The 18,867-nt window shown below is 35.3% G+C and overlaps 10 protein-coding genes across 10 annotated transcripts; 4 read left to right on the top strand and 6 right to left on the bottom strand. All coding sequences in view use genetic code 12, as the record gives it.

Annotated features, from left to right (window-relative positions):
• Positions 1-626: 626 nt before the first annotated feature.
• Positions 627-2,936, bottom strand: MLH3 (mismatch repair protein; the record flags this gene model as incomplete). Its single annotated transcript, XM_007375833.1, has 1 exon — positions 627-2,936. The coding sequence occupies one exon, from the start codon at positions 2,915-2,917 to the stop codon at positions 863-865; it is 2,055 nt and encodes a 684-aa protein (XP_007375895.1).
• A 921-nt stretch (positions 2,937-3,857) lies between these two features.
• Positions 3,858-5,819, top strand: HSP70 (Hsp70 family chaperone; the record flags this gene model as incomplete). Its single annotated transcript, XM_007375832.1, has 1 exon — positions 3,858-5,819. The coding sequence occupies one exon, from the start codon at positions 3,858-3,860 to the stop codon at positions 5,817-5,819; it is 1,962 nt and encodes a 653-aa protein (XP_007375894.1).
• Positions 5,820-5,908: 89 nt separating this feature from the next.
• Positions 5,909-7,909, bottom strand: SPAPADRAFT_139088 (uncharacterized protein; the record flags this gene model as incomplete). The annotated part of the gene is made up of 1 exon (XM_007375831.1): positions 5,909-7,909. One exon carries the CDS (start codon positions 7,907-7,909, stop codon positions 5,909-5,911), a length of 2,001 nt encoding a protein of 666 aa, XP_007375893.1.
• A 665-nt stretch (positions 7,910-8,574) lies between these two features.
• On the bottom strand, positions 8,575-9,978 carry TGL99 (Tgl99p; the record flags this gene model as incomplete). The annotated part of the gene is made up of 1 exon (XM_007375830.1): positions 8,575-9,978. One exon carries the CDS (start codon positions 9,976-9,978, stop codon positions 8,575-8,577), a length of 1,404 nt encoding a protein of 467 aa, XP_007375892.1.
• Positions 9,979-10,256: 278 nt separating this feature from the next.
• Positions 10,257-11,036, bottom strand: MCU1 (Mcu1p; the record flags this gene model as incomplete). The annotated part of the gene is made up of 1 exon (XM_007375829.1): positions 10,257-11,036. One exon carries the CDS (start codon positions 11,034-11,036, stop codon positions 10,257-10,259), a length of 780 nt encoding a protein of 259 aa, XP_007375891.1.
• Positions 11,037-11,200: 164 nt separating this feature from the next.
• Positions 11,201-12,907, top strand: GUP1 (O-acyltransferase; the record flags this gene model as incomplete). Its single annotated transcript, XM_007375828.1, has 1 exon — positions 11,201-12,907. The coding sequence occupies one exon, from the start codon at positions 11,201-11,203 to the stop codon at positions 12,905-12,907; it is 1,707 nt and encodes a 568-aa protein (XP_007375890.1).
• A 131-nt stretch (positions 12,908-13,038) lies between these two features.
• SPAPADRAFT_139735 (uncharacterized protein) lies at positions 13,039-13,434 on the top strand (the record flags this gene model as incomplete). Its single annotated transcript, XM_007375827.1, has 1 exon — positions 13,039-13,434. The coding sequence occupies one exon, from the start codon at positions 13,039-13,041 to the stop codon at positions 13,432-13,434; it is 396 nt and encodes a 131-aa protein (XP_007375889.1).
• A 16-nt stretch (positions 13,435-13,450) lies between these two features.
• On the bottom strand, positions 13,451-14,069 carry SPAPADRAFT_61672 (E2 ubiquitin-conjugating protein; the record flags this gene model as incomplete). Its single annotated transcript, XM_007375826.1, has 2 exons — positions 13,451-13,945; positions 14,011-14,069. 2 exons carry the CDS (start codon positions 14,019-14,021, stop codon positions 13,543-13,545), a joined length of 414 nt encoding a protein of 137 aa, XP_007375888.1.
• On the top strand, positions 14,029-17,039 carry SPAPADRAFT_71978 (coiled-coil domain-containing protein; the record flags this gene model as incomplete). Its single annotated transcript, XM_007375825.1, has 2 exons — positions 14,029-14,032; positions 14,256-17,039. The coding sequence occupies 2 exons, from the start codon at positions 14,029-14,031 to the stop codon at positions 16,259-16,261; spliced, it is 2,010 nt and encodes a 669-aa protein (XP_007375887.1).
• On the bottom strand, positions 14,881-18,862 carry SPAPADRAFT_153753 (U4/U6-U5 snRNP complex subunit; the record flags this gene model as incomplete). The annotated part of the gene is made up of 1 exon (XM_007375824.1): positions 14,881-18,862. The coding sequence occupies one exon, from the start codon at positions 18,860-18,862 to the stop codon at positions 16,247-16,249; it is 2,616 nt and encodes an 871-aa protein (XP_007375886.1).
• Between the last annotated feature and the right edge of the window lie 5 nt (positions 18,863-18,867).

The raw sequence follows: 18,867 nt of genomic DNA, 5'->3' as shown, positions 1-18,867 counted from the left end.
CTTTTTTCCGAGAGTCTATTAATACTTATTCAACTGGGAATCCAATCAAATTTATATTTCATTTTCTTCAAGCTATTCATCTCTAGCTTTTCCGATCAGACCATGTTTGGTGTCGACACTTCAACTATCCTTTTCCTCAGGCCATAATATTAAGATCAGCTCATTTATCCCAAGCTTATTCTCCTCAGGGGTATTTTAATGTTTTCCCTTCTTAATATCTTTTCTTGGCTTTCTGATTTTATTGGTTAGTATAGTGAACATGTTTGATTGGTTGCTTCCTGGATCCCGTGCTCTCTATCTCACAATACCATCTTTATCATTACACAGAATCTCTAGGATCACGTGCTAGATTTAAGAGTTCATACTCTAACATGAAAATATGAAAAGGTCCCTTGGCCCAGTTGGTTAAGGCGTGGTGCTAATAACGCCAAGATCAGCAGTTCGATCCTGCTAGGGACCATTTCCTCTTTAGGGCGTGTGGCGTAGTTGGTAGCGCGTTCGCTTAGCATGCGAAAGGTCTCCGGTTCGACTCCGGACTCGTCCATTGATTTTTTTGCACTTTTGGACAGCAGCAGTTGTTAGTAATATAAACAGCTTGAAAATTCGCACACCATAGACTACAATCATTCTAGATACTATTTAATTGTTCGGGTGCAAAACTATTTAAATTCCGAAAGAAAAAGTTATTTTTTTTGTTCAAGACCTTTCAACAAAATTCAACTTCGAGAACATGAAACAATAAAATGGATTTATCCAAATTGGTATATTAAGGTTGACCATGTAATTGAAACAGAAATAAAAGCTTCGAAACACTATGCCAAGCAAATTTTACATTTACTGGGGCACTTTGGTAATTATCACTCTATTTAATTGTAGCAAGAGGCACAATGGACGGTCTACCGTGTGCACATTGAAACGGTAGATTGCACTCACTCAACCTTATGAGCAAGTCATTCATTTCTTCCATCGTTAATTCATCGCCAAACATAATTGCTGATCGACATGCATTGGAACTTATGATTTCAATTAATACTCGAGGAAGAAAGTGGGATGCCTCCCACCAATTGTTAAGATCTACCTTTGTATTTTTAACATGGTTCATCAAATCGTAGCAATGTTGCAACAAGGAGTTCTTTAGGAAATGAACATCATCATTGATCTTATTCAAGAGGATAGATGGAAGATTGGTGATCAAGATTTCTGACTCATTCCTGAGTTCATATGTTATTGCAAACAAGTCAAAGTTTTGCTTATATTCGTTAAAGATGTCAAGTTCTTGGGAGGTTAGAGATATAATATACTCACAAGGTACTTTAGAACCAGGTGCTAACAACAATGACACAAACTCTTTAAATAACTGTTCAACACGAACTCTTTCATCACTTGCATGTTGATCTAAAACAACCAATCTTGTTAAACCACCAACGTTTTCCAAGTTGACAAGAATAAACTTTTTATCAATCTGTTTAATAATCCTGAAATTTCCAGGCTTTAGGTGATCTCTAGAAAAACTTACCCTTTCATTAAAGTTATGATTTTGACAGCGTGGGATGGACACACTTTCAACAGAAGGTGCTATAGGCAAAAGATTAATCTTTGGCCTAGTTGGCTTTTGGGCTATTTCTTTTGAATCTACAAAGTCCTTGGTTTCTCTATTTCTTAAATAGTCCAACTTATTATTTGAGTTTAGTAGAAAATTAGACTCACTATTGATCTTCTTGGTTGGACTTTGGAAAGGTGACGGCGATGGCAATTTTGACTTGCTTCTCTGAGTACGACCATGAGATCCTAGAAAACGAATAAATATCTTTTCTAGGATCTTATACACCGTAGACCAAGTATTAGCATAATACAATGATTTAGAAGGATCTTGAAATAATAATTCTGCTTTCATGGGACATTTGATTGTTATTAAAAACATCGGAAACCTATAGAATGGTCGTCCAGTAGTCTTTGTAGGGCTCATTATGCTATCAATACCCATTCTGTTTTCACAAAATCCCGAATTAGTAAACAAGCCGTTGATTTGCTTAATATCTTCTTTATCTGGAATGAATGGACGACCATTTAGAAATATATATTGATGAGATTTCGAATTAATACTGTTTATGCCTATAATTCCATCAACTTCAAAATCCTTAAATCTAGCACTAATCGTTTCACATTTGATCTTCATTCCAAATATACAAAATAATAAGTTGGAATATAGCATTTTCATATTTTTGCCTTTAGTTTTGTTGTTGAGGCTAATAATCTCCTCTAATTTCATTTTATCTTGATTAATAACAAAAAGTTTTAAGTTTATTCTAGGATGTTTAACTAATGACTGAAGTATGGCCAACCTTATTTCGTTCAAAATTCTTTGCCTAGATACAGCAAGTATTTGTTCTCTCCGGATAGGCATATTCGAAAAGATATTAGTGGCAATTACAAAAGTACCAGATTCTTCAAAACTATCCACAGAAAAGAAATTCAGTTCTGTATTACTTTCTTTGGCATCAAATATTTGTACCAAGGATCTTGAATCAGTAAACTGGATTCGAAAAGGACTATTGTAGTTCTTGCACTTAGATACAATTGTTAGTCTACTCATGGAACGTAAGGAATACAATGCTTCACCTTTAAATCCAAAAGTTGAGATTGAGTTAAGATCAGCCAATTTGGTTAACTTGGATGTAGAATTCCTGGAAGCAACTTGCTCCAAATCATCGGGAGCTATTCCAATACCATTATCTTTAACAAGAACACTAAGAGATTTCAAGTCCAATTTTATGAGGATTTCATCAGCCGATGCATCTAAACTATTTTGTAATAACTCTTTTATGGCTGCATCTATAGAGGTGATTTGTGTTTGTGCTTTGATTTGACTTAGGATTGACTCATCCAATTTATGAATATTTCCATCATTTGAATGCATAGAAGGTGCATGGTTGAGTGTATTGTTATAGATGTTGCCATTGTAGATTTTCACTAAGGAAAAAAAAGGAATCACAAGGTCGTGTAAAAGTACCAAAAGTGAAAGTTGCAGCAATTCTTACAAGGGGTTTGGGAAGCAGAATGCCCTAAATGGATGGATATATCGGAGTCAAAAGCCAAGTTAACCGACTATAAGCTAATTCTAAACTGAATACTCAACCAATTAAGATACTCTCGTTATTTAGCATTGTGTCATATCCATTTCCATGAAATATCAACGTAGGTTGCTAGCAAGCTCTCCCATTAAATGAAAATAGTAGGATAATGATCTCAATGCTGTATGGTATGTCTCTATTTTGATACAAACTTAGTATTACTGATTCATATTCAATGACTAATCGTATGAAACTGGAACTTTCGGTACGTATTCATGATTTCATCGTACGGAACTGGAACCATCGGTTCTTTCTTAGCTTGCTACAAAACCAAACCTGCATATAACTATTCAGGTTGCAACCATACCCCTTCAACCAAGACGATAATAGATGTGTCTTTTACTCTTACTTCTTCATATCTTCGTTACTCATTTCCATAAAACGGTTGTAGTATATATAAGTTAAGTGTAGCGATGTGACGTTAAAACGATCCAACGCAAAAATCATATGACCAGTAGTCATATGACCCCAGGTTTTTTGTTCATCCCCTAAACTCCCCACAACGGGAAAGAAGGTTCTGGAATTTTCGAGCTTACTCCTTAAATTGAAAAATTTACCCATTCACCCCTCTTACTCATACTATACGAAAAACTTGCTACAAGAACTTGCCATAATATAAATATACACTCAATTCGCCATAACCTTTTTTTTTATAAAACGTATACTTTTTGTTTTTTTTCTTTGTTTTGTTTATTAATCAATTGATTATATATCAAATATTAAATCATGTCTAAAGCTGTTGGAATTGATTTAGGGACTACCTATTCCTGTGTAGCCCACTTTACAAATGATAGAGTTGAAATTATCGCCAATGACCAAGGTAATAGAACTACTCCCTCTTTTGTTGCTTTTACCGATACTGAAAGATTAATTGGTGACGCAGCCAAGAATCAAGCAGCCATGAATCCCGCAAATACCGTTTTCGATGCTAAGCGTTTAATTGGGAGAAAGTTTGACGATCCTGAAGTTCAGACTGATAAGAAACACTTCCCATTTAAGATTATTAACAAAGGTGGCAAGCCTGCAATTGAAGTTGAATTCAAGGGAGAAACCAAGGTTTTCACTCCAGAAGAAATTTCTTCTATGGTTTTGACCAAGATGAAGGAAACCGCTGAAAGTTATCTTGGAGAAAAGATTTCCGATGCTGTTGTCACTGTTCCTGCTTATTTCAATGATTCCCAAAGACAAGCTACCAAAGATGCTGGTTTAATCGCTGGTTTGAATGTGTTGAGAATTATTAACGAACCAACTGCAGCAGCAATTGCTTATGGTTTGGATAAGAAGGGTTCTAAGGAAGAACATAATGTCTTGATTTTCGATTTGGGTGGTGGTACTTTTGATGTTTCGTTATTGGCTATTGATGAAGGTATTTTTGAAGTCAAGGCTACTGCCGGTGATACTCACTTGGGTGGTGAAGATTTCGATAATAGATTGGTTAACTTCTTTGCCCAAGAATTCAAGCGTAAGAACAAGAAGGACTTGACGGGAAACCAAAGAGCTTTGAGAAGATTAAGAACCGCTTGTGAACGTGCCAAGAGAACTTTGTCATCTTCTGCACAAACTTCCATTGAAATTGATTCGTTGTATGAAGGTATTGATTTCTACACTTCAATTACCAGAGCTAGATTCGAAGAATTGAACGCTGATTTATTTAGATCTACTTTGGATCCAGTTGAAAAGGTGCTTAAAGATGCCAAGATTGACAAGTCTCAAGTTGGTGAACTTGTTCTTGTTGGTGGTTCAACCAGAATTCCAAAGATTCAAAAGTTGGTTTCTGATTTCTTCAATGGTAAGGAATTGAACAAGTCCATTAATCCAGATGAAGCTGTTGCTTATGGTGCTGCTGTCCAAGCCGCTATCTTAACTGGTGATACTTCTTCCAAGACTCAAGATTTGTTATTATTGGATGTTGCACCATTATCCTTGGGTATTGAAACTGCCGGTGGTATCATGACCAAGTTGATCCCAAGAAATGCCACTATCCCTACCAAGAAGTCAGAAATTTTCTCAACCTATGCTGATAACCAACCTGGTGTTTTGATTCAAGTTTATGAAGGTGAACGTGCCAAGACCAGAGACAATAACTTGTTGGGTAAGTTCGAATTATCAGGTATTCCACCTGCCCCAAGAGGTGTTCCACAAATTGAAGTTACTTTTGATATTGATGCCAATGGTATTTTGAATGTTTCTGCCTTGGAAAAGGGTACTGGTAAGTCTCAAAAGATTACCATTACCAACGATAAGGGTAGATTATCTAAGGAAGATATTGAAAGAATGGTCAGTGAAGCTGAGAAGTTTAAGGAAGATGATGAAAAGGAAGCTGCAAGAGTCCAAGCTAAGAATGGGTTGGAATCTTATGCTTACTCTTTGAAGAATACCATTAATGATGGAGAAATGAAGGATAAGATTCCTGAAGCTGATAAGGAAAAGTTGACTAAGGCAATTGATGACACTATTTCTTGGTTAGATGCTTCACAAGCGGCCTCTACTGAAGAATATGGTGACAAGCATAAGGAATTGGAGTCTGTTGCTAATCCAATCATTACTGCTGCTTACTCTGCTGGTGGAGCTCCACCTCCAGGTGGTGCTGGTGGCTTCCCAGGTGCCGGAGGTGCCGGTGGATTCCCAGGAGGGGCTCCAGGCGGTGGCGCTGAATCCAGTGGTCCAACCGTTGAAGAGGTTGATTAAAAGAGTTGTGTGTACGTTTTCTAGTGTTTGTATATCTTTGTTTATAAAAAATTAAGTAATTTGTTTGAAAAACCTAATTATGTAGATTTTTAAAGAAACTCACTGATTATACAGAGAGTTGTTGCAATGACCCAGTTCAATATCAATATCTTCCCAATAGTTTTATCTAAAATCCAATTATTTTTTGGGATGATGATTACAAGAAATATCAAATTGACAATCAATGCACCAGAGGTAATAGCTAACGTTCTTGTCATTGCTAGTTCATATACGTTCCCTTGTAATTTAGGAATTGTGATTAATCCAGTTAACCCCAATGAACAAAGAGCTAAAAGGGGACCACCAAAACATGCTGCAAATGCCATCATAGGCATGCCCATTTTCGCAATGGTATAATTTGAAATAAAGTCTCCAATCGAGTTACCCAATGCAAACACAGTGATACCCAATATATCGTCACTAAGATTATATATGACTGATATTGTCTTAAGAATGTTGATGATTTCACCTGCAAATATTGATATCCATGAAATTGAAACTATGAATCCTAGAAATGAAGCAAAGTAATTTATTGCCTTGATACGGGAAGCAAATCTTACTGAAATTGGTCCAAAGGGGTACACAAGTTTGACAAGATACGTCAAGGCCATAGATGAAACAATCCCAAGGGGCAAGTGTATTGCCCAGAAATGCAGCATTGAACTGGTGAAATTTATAGTTAGGAATACAAGCCCTGCGGCTGTCTGAATAAGGAGGAATCGTTTATCTTGTTCGTAATCAAACAGTGGAACATTGTTATCAGTTCCCAAGGTTCGTACCTGTTGATTAAGTTCTTCTATAGTTGCACGGTTTCTCACAGGATTGGTTAGATGAAGCAATGTATTCACCGGAAGCGAGAATATCGTCAAGATTTTATCATATATGTTTAACTGTTTAAATCTTGAAAGCTGAGGAAATAAAAACGAGACAACTTCGCGATCAGGCTTGTATCCAAATATATTGAGATCTTCATCTTCAAAGTTGTCTAGATCTCCTATCTCTATATCATCATTGGTGGTGGTGGTAGATGTCAATGGACGTTCCCTTGACAACTGGATACCCCCCCGCGAAACACTAGAATGATCAGATAAATCCTTCAATAACATACGAAGACCATATGTCCCTGCAGAAGATGTCATCGATTTAGAAATCGAGTCATGCGGCATATCTTGAAATGTTAAATATTCATTCATTGAATCATCATTTACTTGGAAATGGTCAATTGTAGGTAATCTTGCAAAATTATCAAGATAAATTTCATCAATATCTTCTATATTATCCTGTATTGTATCTGAAAACGCATTTCTTGATCTTTGATCTCTTAATAGTTGTGCAACTTTTGCTTTGTAACGAGAATGTCTATATACTGCTGCGCCAACATATAACACGTAGGCAACCACCAATACTAAACTTGTGAATATCAGGAGGGAACCAATAAGAAGGGAAATTATTACCACGAGAACAATAAATATATACATGGTTGCGTCTCTAATAAATATATTTTGAGGAACTTCGAATGGATGTAATACTGCAATTGTGCCAACTACCACGGTCACAATAAACAAGGAAGCACCAATCAATTCCGCAATAGCTAAACTTCCAGAATCCCACGAGAATGCTTGTAAGGTACTAAACACATCCGGGGCACCATTTCCAAATGCTAGTAATGTCAATCCTGCAAGATTATCTGACAATTGAAGGAATTTAGAAATTGTATCTAAATTTGGACATAAAAAGTCAGATGCAGTTACTCCTAAGGATAAGAACATAACAAATAGACATAGTGACAATGGAATGATGGCAAATGTTTTCAAAAATCCAAACTTACAATAGTAGAAACTGAAATAGTTGACTAGTCCTTCAAGATCTTGACAGTTTGACTTTATGAATTCACATCTTTGTTGCGGTGCTATCAAAAGAAGTTGTGATGAACATGTGTCATTGTCCCTTTTAATCAAGAGGGGACCTCTCAGATGACCTATTGAAGTAGTAGACTCGATTGCTAGTATTGAAATGGACCATATGAGTATCAATTGGGGATAGACTTTCATTCTAACATTGCTTATAATGTTAGTTGTACGTTGCAGTTTTTTCTGACTGTCAAAAATTATAGGCGCATATGTTAGTCAACTCAAACCACGCTAGGTAACTTTGTAGCGCTTTTTAAACGACAAGTCAATACTCAGATATACAGAAATATGTTTTCAAGGAAAGCAATTAGGGCTACAATAAACTACGAAAGACTTTAAACATGTGAATACAGAGGCTTTAAAAAAAAAAAGAAGTGATCGGCTCTATTTCTGATGACCACAAGACCAACTCATAAAATAGTTTACAATAATATAAAATGTCCAGTCAATCCTTGCAGCAAACCCCATACGGGCACACGAAGGTAAACCCTTAGAAATAAACAAGTTATTCAACAGATGGAATGCTGCACCCAAGATCAACTCATTTCATTCTCCAGTCCATCGAAACCAGAAAAAAAAATTCCACGACAACAATATTCCGATGGTCATGGGCCAGAACGCCGTAATGGGTTCAACCTCAAGGGAATGCTTTAACGTTGTTAATGGCTGTGAAATTTGCGTTAAAGAAGAAAAGAAGTAAACTTTAAAAAAAATTTTCAAACTTCTGATGACATTTATACTGTGCGAATATCCGGGTAATACTATACTATGCTATTTATTTGCCCTATAAACATCTATTCTAATGTTTATTTAACCAATGTCTCATTTGTATCGTATCTTTGCATCCCATTAGACATTTTGTCATTATTGTCTTGTTCTAGTCTTTCAATCACTTTCACAAACACATCTTCATAGACATCATTTCCCCATAAAGTATCCATATGTTCATATTCTGGGCATAGTATCACCTCCAACTTTTCTCTCATATTGTCATTATTGTCTACAATTAAACTCTTGGTTTTATTAATATCCACCAAAATATCACTATCTCCATAGAATAAGAGCATGGGAACATTTAAGTGGTCAGCAATAGGAAATGGTGCTACTAAATGACTCTTTTTCTGCAGGGTTCGTGATAAGGAAGATAACCTAGTAAGTCCGAAATCACCAGTTTCATTAAACATTTGAAATCTTTTTGCACCTATAATTTGAAACCAATGAACCAAAGATTTCACGGAACTATTGGAAAACATATGTGGATATCCTATTTCCCTTTGAAACTGACTGATGTTCTTACAATCCCATCCAAATAGTAACGACAAGGATTTATCAACTACTCTTTCATAAAGTCTAGGACCTAATATAGTTGACCAGAATGAAACTGAAGGTAGGATTGCCCGTTTACCAAACAAGCTATAAAGGAAAGCATTATCTGATGCAGTTTGTCTCACTATCAATTTAAATAAAGGATGATTTAAATTCTGTGGAATAATGGCAGGTGATAATCCTACAAAGAGTTTAATACTTGAGTTTAAGGCAGGATTCAAACTTAAACTGGCAAATAATTGGGAGCACCCTTGGGAAAATCCAATATAAGTTATCTTAACATCTTGCGATGAGGGATAATTATTCTTGATATAGGTGATTGTATCTGGGATATCAAAGTATGAAAACTCATCCAACGAGAAATCCCAAAATGTTGGATCAGACACCGAAAGTTTAAGATGTTTTCTCGAGTACTTATTACCACGATTGTTTCCTAACCAAACATCATAACCCAAATCTGCTAATAAATATGGAAGGGTTTTTTCCTTGGTGGATCCTAACAAGAATAACTCAGAACTTGTCATTAATCCATGGTGGAAATAAACAATCTTGTTAGTTAAACATTTAGTGCTTGGGGATAAACGAGGATTCTCTAATTTGTGAACCACTAACAAGTATCCGTCTCTTGTAGTAATAACATGTTCTCGTATAACATATCCGCTGATAGCGGCTACTTCGGATATGTTTTTGGCATTGATAACACATAGTTTAAAGGCATCGTTCTCTCCGTGGGCTACTTCTTCTGCTCGGGTAACCTTATGTTCTTTATGATCTTGCTTGTTATAACCTGTCAACTCTTGACAATACATAACTATTAGTTTAAATAATAGGATGCAAACATTAACGAATGTGGTTGAAAGGGATATCCCCTGTGGAGCAGGCATTCTCTTGGAAGATATTAATGTGCCTTAAGGAAGAATGCCTAAATGAAAATGTAAGAACTTTTTCAGGGTAAAAATTGGAATTTTCTCTAAACGAAGGTGATGTCTATACGACTGTATTTTTGCAGTGGTAGTAGATTATATGCATTGGTTACGCAAGGCGCGCGCGCTTTGCTACAGGAGAGTTTTTTTTTTTTCACAACCCATGTGATGATTTAGGGAAAAGTGGTTGCTTTCTATGTTTCATTTTAAAATATACACGCATTTTATATACAAGAGTGTTAAAATATACCAAGCCATTTCTTCCTAGGTTTTCTGGTGGCATCTAGTAATTCTTGAGGTTGTTCTTCGTTGACAATTGGATTTTTCTGCATATATTCTTGCAAATACTTTTCATGATAATCCAATTCTTTCAACATTCTTTCTTCTTCTTGTTGCTGTATTCTTTCGGCTTCCAATATATGTTTTTCCGAAGGTCTACTCAATACCAAGTCATTCTCAGGAGTTTTTCTCAAAGAATCAGGAATATATTGACTATCTTTAACACCTTTAATTCTAACACCAGAATCTTTCTGATGATACAAATCATCATGCTCTTCTTCATTCAATCCCACATATTTCTCTTTCAATCTTAATCTTGATCTGTAGAACTCAGAAAACACATTTTCTGAACCTCCATTCCATCTATAAAAGAATGCAGCGTATGTAAAAGCAGAAACAGTTATAAATAATCCAAAATATCTTGATCCCAAATATAACCTACGATTGGTATCGACTCTTCTCAACACCTTATATTGACCAGGATATAAGTCAGACATTGGACGAGGGGAATAATTCAATCTATTCATAGTGTCATTAACTTTCCCATATTGAGTGTTTTCAGCAGGTACGGAGGAAAATCCCTTAGGAGATTTACGTGGTGCATTGAACTCAGAAGGGTATCCTTCAGGTGGTCTAATGTCCCATGGATCATATGGATTATACGGAGCTCTTGGTGGTACCCAACCTTTTGGATTTGGTCTTCTTTGGATATCCAAGTCTTTTTCACTGGGTTCAGACATGATCTAGACTGAGCTTCTACAGTGATGAATTTCTCTATGGTAAAAATTTCTATCAAAATTTTAATTTATTTTTTTTTTTTTGTTCGTAGAAATTTATGTCACACCTTGGAAACAAAGATTGTTTACAACACTATCCAAACATATACACTTTGCAATCATAGGCCATGTCAGTTCTTGGTCAAATGCGAAATTTCTTTGCATTAGAAACATTAGATACCTCAATAGGTCCCAATACCAACCCAACCAAGCGTCAAGCCATAATCAAGCGAGCATCCCCACATTCGAGATGGTCCACTTTAGAGTTTAAAATATACATGGTAATTTTTGCCATAGTAATACCATTGATGGTTAAGACAACCATGGATGCATCCAATGAGACCAACCCAAATTATCCTATATTTTCTCGTCTATTGAGCCAGGGATGGATGTTGGGTAGGAAGGTTGATAATTCAGACCAACAATATCGCTTTTTCAGAAACAATTTCCCCTTGCTTTGTCTTTTAATAACTGCTCATGTTGTCATGAGAAGATTAACTAATTTGATTGTTCCTAAATCCAGTTCTAAAAGGTCATATTTTGATTTTGCATTTGGAATTGTGTTCTTGATCGGTGCCCATGGTGTTAATTTGCTTCGAATTTTGGTCCATGTGTCTATAAATTACGCCATTGGAAAATATGTAAAGGATAGAAGAACAGTTATCGGGTTGACATGGATATATGGGGTTCTGTCATTGTTTGTGAATCATTATGTGGGACAAGTTCCATTTGGAATAGGTTTTCTTGATCATGGATTCAAGGGGATTATTGCTCGATGGGACGTGTTTTACAACTTGACTTTGCTTAGGATGATTTCATTTAATCTTGATTATATAGAAAGAACTAAAGCAATTCAAGATTCGGCGACGGAAAAGGAAACCCCTGAAAAGCAGATTCAAGAACCAAAATTAAAAGACCTTGATTATAGAGCAAGATTAACTGCTCCACTTCCAATTAGTGAATATAATGTTCTTAATTACATTGCATATATCAGTTATGCACCATTGTTTATTGCTGGTCCGATAATCACTTTTAATGACTACCTTTACCAATCAAACTATGAGCAACTTGAAAGTGTCAAGAATTATAAGAGAACATTCATTTACTTTTTGAGATTTTTGTTTTGTATGTTTGTCATGGAATTCTTATTACATTTTACCTATGTTGTTGCCGTGTCCAAAACAAAGGCATGGGAGGGAGATACCCCGTTTCAACTTTCAATGCTTGGCTTCTTCAATTTAATTATCATTTGGTTGAAATTATTAATCCCATGGAGACTTTTCCGATTCTGGAGTTTGTTAGATGGAATTGACCCACCTGAGAATATGATCAGATGTATGGCTAATAATTATAGTGCACTTGCATTTTGGCGTGCATGGCATAGATCTTACAATAAATGGGTGATTCGCTATATTTACATTCCAATGGGTGGGGGTGGCAAGTATAGAATCATCAACAGTCTTTTGGTGTTCAGTTTTGTGGCAATTTGGCATGATATTGAATTGAAATTGTTAATGTGGGGTTGGTTAATCGTGATATTTTTAATGCCCGAGATAATTGCCACACTTGTGTTCAAGAGATTCAGCGAAAATTGGTGGTTTAGATATTTATGTGGGGTAGGTGCAGTGATAAATATTTGGATGATGATGATTGCAAATTTGGTTGGATTTTGTTTGGGTAAAGATGGGACCTTGAAATTGTTGCATGATTTGTTTAATACAGTTGAAGGGTTTGAATTTTTTGTATTATCATCAATTGCACTTTTTGTTGGTGTTCAAGCCATGTTTGAGTTTAGAGAAGCCGAAAAGCGAAAGGGAATAGATGTTAGGTGTTAGTTATAGTAATACAAAATTATCGTTTGACTAAGAAAATGTAGAATCTTTTTTTGTTGCGCAAATGAGTCTTTGATCATGGAAATCCCAGTAAACGAATAACGTTTTCACCAATCGACACACCGGAACACACCATGGCACCACCAATACCTGTATATTCAGCCAATGAAATCAAGGGTCAATATTCTGAACAACTTAATAATCCCGAAAAGTATGAATGTCAACTAAAATCACTAACACAGCATGAATGCACATTTCGTCCGGCTTCCTTGGATGGCTCAAGACCATTGGAAATAATATGTCTACCCTTTAAACGTATATTCCAAAGATGTTTAATACCCAAAACAATTAAAAAGGATGGACAGAAAGTGGTAGTGAAAAACTGGGTAAATATTGAAATAACGAACAGTGAAACTAATCAAGATTTGTTTGATCCAAATTCAAAATATGCTGGTGATGTCAAAGATTTCATGAGTACTGAACATGAACTTAAAAAGTTTTTAGAGCAAGAAGCAGAAGGGCATTTATAGATTTATATACATATATATATATATAAATATTTATTAAAAGATTGTTGAGAGGGGAAACAGGTAGAGATGAATACTCTATAGAAACACTAAGGTTAAATCAAATGCAAATTAGTAGGTTGAACCTTCAGGAGGCTGACTTAACTTCTTGTTAGCAGGCAGGGCCATACTCTTTCTTAATTCAAGTAACACAGTTTCCATGGTGTATGATCTTTTCCAATTCTTTAAGGTATCGAACTCGTCCGTAATTACATTACCTTGTGAATCAACGCACGGTAAATTGATCTTAGATACAAATGTAACTTTCGGAGGCTTATCAGGATAACTTTCATCACAAATAATACGTAAGGAATAAATTCTATTCTCATGGCTTGAATGTGGGGGACCCAAGATTGTACCGTTCCAGTATGTCATGGTGATATCATCTTGATTAGTCAACCCATATGAAATTGATTCGGCTCCTAAACCCTTTTCACCTTTTTCTAACTCTTCCAATAATTTGAAATTTCTGGGACTAGAAAAACAATACAGTTAGCAAAATTGAACAATTCACGACAAACAACAGGAGAATTGACATACATTTTCGACATTGTTTCTATGTGTTAATTAGCACTTGCACGAATTGTACAATTAAACACAAAGTTTTCGCCTTATCCAGATTTTGAATCCGCGGAAACCTTGAGGGTTTGACACATCGGGTAACTCTTGCGTCGCACTGTATGAAGAAAAACAACAACAACAAAAAAAAAAGTAGCAACCAAACTCTAAACAATACAATATAGACAGCCAAAAGCAGCCAGTGTACAGACTGACAATGTCAACAGGCTCATCACCGTTTGTGTCCAATCCTTCGCGTACATCATTCATAGAAGATGGAAACACATTTGACCAAAAGCAGACGATTTCCAAATTCAAATTCCAAATCGACTCTTTAACCACGGAGAAGGAAATATTGAAACAAGAAAAAGAATCAATAATACGTGACTATGAAGCTCTATTAACTAAGAAATCAGAAGAATACTCAAAATTAAAAGCAAATTTTGATTTCACATATGAAGAAAAGAAGCAATTGGAGTCGAAGCTAGTGAATCAATCCCAAGTTGAAAAGGGTACTAGTCACTCCTTGCGAAAAGAAATAGATCAATTAAGAACAAAAAATCAAACTCTTTCGAGCGAATATCGAGATTTAGAAACTAAATATGATAGACTACAAAGAAAACATCAACAGGTTAGTTCAAACTGGAATCAGGAATTGATCATCAAGAATGAATTAAGAGATGGTATCACGGAAAAAGAACAAATCATCCAGCAATTACAACTGAAAAATGATGAATTGATTAAACAAATGAAGAGCTACTCAGATATTTTAAACAACAAAGACTCCTTATCCAATATAAACCAAAGCTTGCTTAATAAAAATGCAAGCTTACAAAAAATTAATAACCAATTACAATCAAAGTATGATAAATTGTTACAAACACAGATCTCAAATGAAGTTTTAAAAGAGAAGAATACCACTTTAACTAATAAACTTATACATTTACAAGGTGTTGAAGAAAAATGCCAACAATTGGACATTGAAAAATCCGAAATACAAGCAAAATTCAATGATTTGTTTAGAATTTTGAATGAGTCAATCCAAAGCTCTGACCAAAAGGACGAAGAAACCAATACAATCAAAATAAAGAATTTCATTCAAATGTTTAAAGAACTGCAAGCCAGGACTTTAACTCTTCAAGAGAAGTTGGACGACAAAACACGAGAAGTGAATGAATTAAGAGAGTGTTTAGAAGAAAACATGCAGCTTATAGAAGAAGAATACCTTCCAACCATAGAAAGTTTAGAATCCAACAGCAAATCTCTAGTTGAGCAAAATGAACAATTGGAAAGAGCAAAAAACTTGAATTCTCGTGAAATTGTGTTTTTGAGAAATCTGTTGAAAGAATTGGAAGAAATTCAAGCAAAGAAACAAGAGAGTGAAAACAAGACCTATGATAAGGCGACTGATCAATACCTAACCAATTTAGAGAAACTAGTTGGAGAATATAAACAAGAAATTGAGAAATTACAAGCTCAAGTTAATCATCCTAACCAGCCAAGCATTGGTAATAAACGGCCACATCCAGATGATGCAAACAAAAGACTTAGCTTTAAATCTCAAGTTTCCGATTTAGAAAGGGAAAATGTTAAACTTTTAACCAAGATTAAACAATTGGAGTCTACTGTGCAAGAATTAACAAACAAATTAAGGGACACCAATTCCTTAAATGAAAAACGGAAAGACCTTCAAATTTTACAATTAAAAAATAATTTAGTTGCTAAAGATCAAGCAATTAAGAAAGAAACTTTAGATGCATTGAGGAATGAAAATCAATGTCTAATCGACAAGTACATAAACAATAAAGAAGTCGATTCTATCCCCAGGGCAGTTTTTGAAAGACAAGAAAATGACAAGTCGTTGCTTCAAAATAAAATTAACGAATTGAATAGAAGAATTACCCGATTCAAAGAAGTGTACTCGAAAAAGAGTAAAGATATTTTAACAATAATATCTAAATATTTCGGATTTACAATTGAATTTCTTCCTAGTGTCACAAATCCTAATGAATTATCATCGAGATTAAAATTAGTTTCTAAATATCTACCACCAAAAGAAAAATCCTATTTAGTTATTGATTTTGAAACTAAAGCCTTGAAGGCATATGGTAGTTTTGAATTCAAATCAATGTGTGAAGAAATGGCCGAGAAATGGGTCAAAGAACAACAAGGTCAATTTCCTTGTCTTTTAAGTGCATTGAATCTTAAAATGTATGAATTATATCGTCTGTAATCCCACCCCCTTATTTAATAGACATAATGACACAAATTTTAGAATTTCAGCAGGTTTCTTGTCAAAATTCTTTATATCCTTTTTGATGGAACAGAAACGATCGCCTGTATTAATATCATCATAACTCTCTTCAAATTGACTCAAGAACTTATTAACCTCGTCTTCAGAACCGTACTTTTGCAAATAATTATAAGACCAACCCCAAATATCACCATTTTTCCGATCAGCTTTCAACGCACGATCAAACCAAGCTTTTGCCTTTTGATGATTTCCATCAACCCAGAAAAACACTCCAACTCCAAGCAATATAATTGGTGAATTTTCAGTTTTCTTCATGGCATCCAAGAATGATGTTTTTCTGTGGGACATTTTCGGAATAAGAGAAAGGTAAACCATCCATACTGATGGTGAATTAGGAAACAACTTCAATGCTTTATTGGCAAGTTGTCTAGCAGCAATCATGTCTTGTTGTCGTATTTCAAATTGTACCTTTGCAACTAAAAGTTCATCACTTTTTGGGTTTTGTAAAATTGCCATATCTAAATCAGACCTTGCCCTGATAGTTACATTCAAATACTTTTCGTCTATAAGTGATAACATCTTCCAAACTGGAATTGAATTAGCACACTGCTTAACCGCTTGAGATGCTACTTCTCTCGCAACTTTTGGATTGTTGGAATCATACAAAAGAATTTGGATATTTTGGATCCAAAGTTTCCAAGAGGTAGGGAATATATTCTTGGCTTTATTTGAAAACTGTAAAGCTGTATCCCTGTGCAAACAGCGTAAGATATGAATATACTTGTACCAGTACTTATCTGAAGCAATTGGGTTCTTTTCTATTAAGTCAGTAGCAAATGATTCTGCTTTATCGAAATTGCCAGTTTGCATCTCTAATTTAAGAATAGCCAAATTAATAGATTGGTCATTGAGTGAAGTTTGAGCTTTCACAAGAATTTTTCTAGCTCTATTAATATCACCAGCAAGTTTCCACAAATCCTTAGCATACATCAAATAGAATAAAACAACTTTTGGATTCAATTCAATGGCACGGTCATAAAATTTGAATAGGGTGTCCAAGTTTTCTCCCAGTTGTTTCACTGATGCAAACAACATCGTCCAACAATCTATATCATTAGGATGAACATTTATAATAAATTGCAAGATCGAATTACCTGTGATGGTACTTCCCGAGTTGAACATAGTATTAGCATCATTTAACAATTGTTTAAAGTCAGAATGTTTAACTGAGTCAAGGTATCCATGAATTATTGCCTTACAAGTACCAGCAAAACCTTCGGTTTCCGAATCTTCAGCATGCTTGAACCAGACTTCCTTATCTTGCTTCAGTTCAGAAATTGCTTTTGAAATCAATTTAACTAATTTCTGTTGTGGAATATCAGGATTTTCTCGTTCTTCTAATTTACATGCAGCAATCCATACTCGAAGATCACCAGCAATTGCCTTCCTGGCTTTGTTTAAGTAGACCTTTGCATCTTGATAACTTGAAACATTCACAAGTCCGGTCCAAAGATCCCATTCTTGCGGACATAGTTCAACCGCCTTAGATAATAGTTTTGTTACAGCATTAGAATCTTGTTCCAATTCAATAATTTGTTTCCACAAAGTTGGATTGTTTGGTAATTCTTGCAATGCTTTCATAATTACTCGTTTTTGTGAATTTCTATCATTCTCAAGTTCTACTGCTTTTAACCACAACTTTTCTGACTTCCTATTATGACCTAATGCATCAGCTATGATGATTTTACATGATTTTATATCACTCTGGTGTAGTCGAATATTTTCAAGCCAAATATCTTCGTTTGAAGGTACTTTTCGACACCCTTCTTTGATAAACAGTTTTGCTTGATTTAAATTATTTGCTTGCTCTTCCAATCTGGCTGACAGAATCCACGAACTGGCTTTGAAAGGCTCGGTTTTTCTTAGTGAAGTTAATATTATTCTACCTTTGTTTATATCGGCAATTTTAACGTCTTGCTCTGCACCAGACATGTTTAAAATCTGATTTTCCAACTCAAAGTCAACTTTAGTAGTTGGTAATAAACTATCCAAAGAAGACCCAAGCAATTTATCTCGAGATTCAGAAATAGATTTAAAGTTGGTTTTAGCCCCAGTAGCACCAGCAATAATTATATCAGGCACAGCATAAGTTCTTTGTTGTTGCTGTTCTAGAATACGTAATCGCTTGTTTCTTCTTGTGATATCACCAGCTTCTGGTAATAATTCCCACTGCTCTTCAGAAACTCTGGCTAAATCTCGTTTTAAATCGGTGAAATTGACTTTGTTATCTTTTTCGACAGTAGTAATCTCTTGCTTTTGCTTAGATTGCAATCTTTGGTCAATCTGTTCATAAATTCGATCAGCTTCTTCATCATCGGCATCTTGACGAGTTGTGGCAAGAATTCCTTCTTCATTTGCTCCATTGCTGTCGTAAACCTCTTCCTCGTCTTCTTCAGCTTGGGTAACGGCGAGACCCTTATTGAAAGTATCAACACTAGTAACAAATCCAACTGCTCCTCGACCTATCCCGGGTATATACCCTGGTGGGGGTTCCTGATCTAAGAATGCTTTCCTCGACATGGACC

The sequence above is a fragment of the Spathaspora passalidarum genome, assembly GCF_000223485.1.
Source record: "Spathaspora passalidarum NRRL Y-27907 unplaced genomic scaffold SPAPAscaffold_4, whole genome shotgun sequence".
NCBI classification, from domain to species: Eukaryota; Fungi; Ascomycota; class Pichiomycetes; order Serinales; family Debaryomycetaceae; genus Spathaspora; species Spathaspora passalidarum.
Note: the sequence above shows the minus strand (reverse complement) of the source record. Positions and strands in the feature narration are given on the sequence as shown.